Source organism: Pyxicephalus adspersus, chromosome Z, assembly GCF_032062135.1.
Source record: "Pyxicephalus adspersus chromosome Z, UCB_Pads_2.0, whole genome shotgun sequence".
Lineage (NCBI taxonomy): Eukaryota > Metazoa > Chordata > Amphibia > Anura > Pyxicephalidae > Pyxicephalus > Pyxicephalus adspersus.
This window is the reverse complement of record NC_092871.1, coordinates 84,794,596-84,800,595: the sequence shown is the minus strand read 5'-3', so window position 1 is coordinate 84,800,595 and position 6,000 is coordinate 84,794,596. Positions and strand designations below refer to the sequence as shown.

Genomic DNA, 6,000 nt, shown 5'->3' with positions numbered 1-6,000 from the left:
GTTCATTAGTAATATAGGATTGGTAGGGGGTAAATGATAGTATGGGCATGGGGAAAATAAGGAATTAGTAGCATGTAAGAGGGAATGATCCTAAAGGGTCAAGTCAAAAAAAATGGTTTATAACTGGGAGTTATAAACTGGAGGTTTGGTTGCTTGGGGACTGACAATCCATTTGGATTCTATTTAAAGCAATTTCTTATCTACATCCCCTCCACAGGGGCTGCTAGGGATATGGTCAAGTCCAAAAAATTGGATTGTATGAGCGTCAAAGTTGTGTCTCGTGCCCACGTGGTGGCATATTGGCGTAGTAATTTTACCCACTTCAATGGAGTGTACATGTTCATAAATAGGTTTTTTTTGAAAGGACGTTTTGTTTTCCCTATGTAAAATGCTCCACATATACAGGTAAATTACACCAGAAGTGTTGCAATCCATATGGTGGAAGGGACTGAAGTTGGTACCATTAGGTAAGGTAATGGTAGTTGTGTCTCTTATCCAGTTACATTGTTTACTGTAGCCACATCTGAAGGTACCTGAGATCTCTCTAGTAGAGCTTAGAGGTGGGGGTTGATAGAAGTGACAGAAACTAGGTGTTCTCTCAATGATTTTGATCGACGATAAGTAATTTGAGGTTTTCTGCCAATGAATTTGCGTATTGTTGGATCTAAAGGTGCGTACACACTTCCAATTTTTATCGTTCCAATCGAACGACGAACGATCGATTGGGCAAAAAATCGTTGGTAAAAAAGTAACCAACAACGCCGACGAACGAGGAAAATTGTTGGAAACGAACGACCGGACCGGCGGATCGGATTGGGCGACGATCATTGAACATCATTCGTGTGTACGGTCGTTCGTTGATCGTCCATGTTCAGAGCATGCGTGATGAACGAACGTCCGTTCACTTTCCTGTCGTGCACATAGTTCCTCTATCGCTTAAACGATCGTATCTATTGTGTGTACAATATCTACGAACGATCGTGTCGTTACCTCTATGTGCAGGATCGGTGCTATACGATCGTTCATATATATCGTGCAGGAACGTTCGTCGTTCGTTTTCCGACGATAATAATTGGAAGTGTGTACGTAGCTTAAGTAGAGAATATGCCAGTGTTGACTCAGGATATTGTAAATGAACTCATCTCGTAAATATTCTAGATGTGGGTAAGGTGGTTGTTATGTCTCACTTGGTTACATGCTCTTTGGTAAGCTCTCTTAAGGGTATTATTCGGGTAGCCTTGTTTTAGAATTGTATGGATATAGTTCATGTTTCTGCTTTTCATTTTAGCTCCTCTGGCATATGAGCCTTTCTCAACTCTTGCTATGATCTATGAAGACCAGGGGGACATGGAGAAGTCCCTGCAGTTCGAGCTGATAGCTGCTCACCTGAACCCCAGCGATACTGAAGAATGGGTGAGATTAGCCGAGATGTCCTTGGAGCAGGATAACATCAAACAAGCAATATTTTGCTACTCCAAAGGTAAAAAATTTTAGTGGTGAGGATTAATTTATTGTCTATCGTGCTTGTTCTTAGAGGGTGGGATGTTTGCAGTGTACACTGTTCAGGTGTGAAGGAACCTGGGACATTTGGTAACTCATTGGGGGTTTTAGGAATAAACCCAACCACACTTAGAGGAAAGGAGACCTTAACAGATTTGGTACCTTTGGGTTTATTTTGATCACGAGTCAATGGGCTCATCTAAATAGTGAGATGGAATGCCTGGGTGGGTTTTGTGTTTAAACTACTTCATCTAAGATCTTTTCTAAAATTGAAACCCACAAATGGTTGGAATGGGTAGCTTATTCCTAAATAATTCAGCCAGTAAGAGCCCTCAGGTGTTGGGTGACGGTACTCAGTGGGGTCCCTATACACCAACAAGGTGGTCACCCTGTGATCCAATTATGACTGTTCATCAAGTTGATGAACTGATTACAGAATGTCAACTAATTCGTCTTGTGTCCTGGCAGACTGTTTGCCAATAAAATGACACCCATTCTCTACTATGACTGGATCAGCTGAACTTCGTCCATTACATTATTGCTGGGCTGGTACATGGTTGGTAAAGGGCATACACCCAGGTCTAGGATATGCATGCATAAACAGGTGCTGAGAGCAGAAGAAACACAGAACCGATTTGAGATTATTGAAGAAGAAAAAATTTATGATTTTTGCAATTGAATCATTAATTGCACATTTTGCAGCATTGAAGTATGCCCCTACGAATGTCCGCTACTTGTGGGAACGATCAAGTCTTTATGAGCAGATGGGAGAACACAAACTGGCTATGGACGGATATCGCCGGATTCTAAATCTGTTGTCTCCGTCTGATGGAGATCGCTTCATGCAACTGGCAAGAGATATGGCTAAGTACGTTATCTTAAAAAAAAAATGACTGTGTAACCAGGCTGTGGATATTTAGGTGTTTGCCTATTCTTGGCAAGAATTAGTTTGAGGTTTAAGTCCTCATTGCCTTGTGTAGCTGCTGAAACTATAGAGCTGTTAATCCAAAAAGTTCACAGCAGAAGCTTTGAAGTCATTTGTTTCATTCTCTGAGCAGCTCAGCTTCCTCGTATAAGCAGTAACTCAGCAGCTCAGCTCACTCCACTTTTCCCTATCAGCAACCTGGCTAACCCAGTCCCCCTGCTAGCATTGAGCTGCAACTTATTACATTTTCCTGGGTTTAGATATGCTTTAATCCAGTCATTGGCAACCGGTTGAGCTTTAGCTCCTTTAAAGAGCTACATCAACATGATGCAGGTTTTTATGGACTTCAGTGCTACCGATTAGGTAATTGTGAAACCCTGAGAATCAATATTTAAAGCTTCAGTGCCACTAGTGCTTTGCATTATTGCATGTGTTTTCACACAGAACTGTGTGTGTTAATGCAACTCACCTGCCATGCATTGGTGCTCTGGGGTGCCATTCAATCCTATAGAATGCACCTTACCAGAATGAATGCACACTACTAGTGCACTGCAGCACAGTGCATGCAGTTGCCATACACTACAATTTTTTGCGCTACATTTTTGGTGTGGTGCAGCTTCTTAACTCATCCTTCTGAGCAGCTCAGCTCACCCTGCCCTTATGATTGGATTCAAAGACTACATTTAGTTAAGCTTGCCCCCAACTAGTTTTGCCTTTGTCTTCCAAAAAAATAAGTTGTTACATTTTTCCTACAGGAGTTACTACGAAACCAACGATGTGACCTCAGCCATTGTCATTATCGAAGAAGCTTTTTCCAAACACCAGGATCTGGTTGCAATAGAAGATGTGAATATTGCTGCAGAGCTGTACATCTCCAACAACCAGTATGACAAAGCCTTGGAGGTACCATTCTCCCCCTTTATGTACTAACCCTGAAATGTGATTGGATAGGTGCTCTTCGTGTGCTGCACTGCATCAGTTACATTGTTTCCAGCTGTCCTTGGATTGCAGAACCCTTACCCTCTATATCACTGTATATAAAACTGTTTAACATGAAGGAACCCTGGAAATAACTACCAGGTCTTCAGATAACCCTGGTTATAATTCCTATATCCACAGCTCACAGTGTATTCGTGTGTGGTGGTCAGTAGGAATAATTCCTTATGAATTTCTGGCCATTGGGAAGATTGTCACCCTTACAGATAGCCAATGCGATCATTGGGGTCACTTAAACTGACCTGAGAGTTCCAAACTGCTCATTGCTCAAGGAACCCCCAGCAAACTCTGCTTGAGAAACAATGCTCTATGCAATATGGAATATCAGAGAGGAAACTCTTCTTCGCTTCTTCTCCAGCGACTGTACACTGTCACTGTTGGACAGGAAGCTGAAATATATATCAAAAGCATTTAATTTCAGATGTCTCTTTTTTATTTTTATTTCATATTTTTATATCAGAGGTGAGCAGGTTGGCCAAGCTGTAATAATGATATACTCCGTGCACCTTGTGCCATGCTTTACATATAATTTTCATTTTTAACTCAAATTCCAGACTAATTTATGTATCCAAGGAGCTGATTTGAATGCAGATAAAAGGAAGGTGACCGGCTTGGCATGGTGACATACTTTAGTGTGTTTGACAGCAGGAGCAGCCAAACCACAAACAAGATAAGGTGCACTGTCAAACACTGACCCCCCTGTATGTCATGAACACACCCAATTCATAATGATAATATGATAATTCAAAATGATCTGATTAATATACAAAGCTCTCTGTATTTAAATGCAAGCCATGCAGCTAGTTCAAGCATCACCCGCAGCAAGTGGACCATGTGGTGTAACCGAAGACCCCAACTAACCTTTTTGGTATCAATCAGCTCACTATATATCACCGGGTATATCAAGCACAATGTGTGTAAAGATGTACAACTTGCTTTAGAAAGCAGCCACAGTTTAAGTGGTAAAGCTTGGCCTCTATCAGCATGCTTGAGAAGAACCTTTGCTCTGTGTAAAAAAGTGGTCTCTTTGCAGAGGGTTGTCATGACCCCTGCAAGTCAGACCTATAGTTTTGCAAGCACAAGCTCTTTGCAAGTTGGAGTGATCTACTTTTGAATCTTCAGCTAGATGTGTCCTGGACCTCGAAGGATTCTTCTTTGCAGCATGTTGGCAGTGGACATGCTTTCTGCTCAGACTGTGCCTACTTGCTGAAAAAAAATCAAAATTGCACAATCCTTAGCTGATTGGATTGGGCTTAATAATATGTTTAGTTCTACCTATATCTCTGCCTGAGGGATTTGGACTGAGATTTATTTTTTTAATGAACAGAACTTGTAAAATAGCATTACAGGAAAGTTGTTTTGGGGACTTTTTAGGCATGATTCTACATAATGGTTACAATGAACATTCACCAATACAATTCTAAAATCCATTTATTTATGACAAATTAAAATCCATAAGGTCCGCATCAATTTTATGTTTAACCAATATGTACATTGCCAAGGGGTCTCTGTATATTGCTGTTCTATGCTTTTCACTGAACAATGTCTGCTTCCTCAGGAACATAGAGACCTATTGTAAAAGATTTAACAATAAATATACACAAACTATTCATTGCCATTTATTTAAAATACATCAAATAAATGGTAATGAATAGTTTGTGGATCCTGAGGAAGCGGACATTGTTCCGCGGAACGCGTAGAACAGCAGTGTATAGAGACCCCTTGGAAATGTATATATTTTGGTAAACATAAAATTAATCTGAATCCTTTGGATTTTAATGGTCATAAATAAATGGATTTTAGAATTTTATTGGTGAATGTTCATTGTAACCAATATGTAGAATCATGTCCAAAAGTCCCAAAATCAATTTTCCCATTTTGTTTTGATGCAGTTCTGTTATTGGGATGTTGCATAAGTTGTTTTTTTATCATAGGGAATGCAATATGAATTACTATTATTATTATTACACAGTAATTATTGAATATATAAACATATTACACAGCACTGTACAAAGTCCATAGTCATGTGACTAGCTGTCCCTCAAAGGAGCTCACAATCTAATGTCCCTACCATAGTCATATGTCATTACCACAGTCTTAAGGTCAGTTTTGGGGGGAACCCAATTAACCTAACTGAATGTTTTTTGAAATGCAACAGAAACACAGGGAGAACCTGCAAACTCCATGCAGATAGTGTCCTAGCCGGGTTTCCTGGGACCCATCGCTGAAAAGGCCAGAGTGCTAACTACTGAGCCACCGTGCTGCCCTAGTTAGGAGGGATTATTGCGGAAGGGACATCGCTTGTCACTTTTTGCAATAATAACTGGCCTGATCTTTTTTTCCATTGTAAGTTCAGCCACTAGGCAATGGGGGTAAATTTAGGTATGGGGGGTCAGTTTAGATTCCATACAGGGAAGGTTTAGTTTAGGCACCGGGCAGGGTCCTGTTAAGGTTAGGTACATAAGAAAGTGGTTCAAAATTAGCACCAACATGGGGAGGAGGGGTGGGGGTTAGGCATCATTGTGTGATTTCATCATGGAGGTAGCAAAATCTGATGGAAGAGCGGCAAAGCTGACTTT

At 40.6% G+C, this 6,000-nt stretch overlaps 1 protein-coding gene across 1 annotated transcript in view; it reads left to right on the top strand.

Annotated features, from left to right (window-relative positions):
- Positions 1–6,000, top strand: part of GTF3C3 (general transcription factor IIIC subunit 3) — a 31,207-nt gene that overhangs the window by 5,250 nt on the left and 19,957 nt on the right. The window contains exons 6-8 of the mRNA XM_072429800.1: positions 1,289–1,480; positions 2,203–2,368; positions 3,181–3,328. Coding sequence (XP_072285901.1) covers positions 1,289–1,480; positions 2,203–2,368; positions 3,181–3,328 — 506 coding nt within the window. The remainder of the gene's footprint in view (positions 1–1,288; positions 1,481–2,202; positions 2,369–3,180; positions 3,329–6,000) is intronic.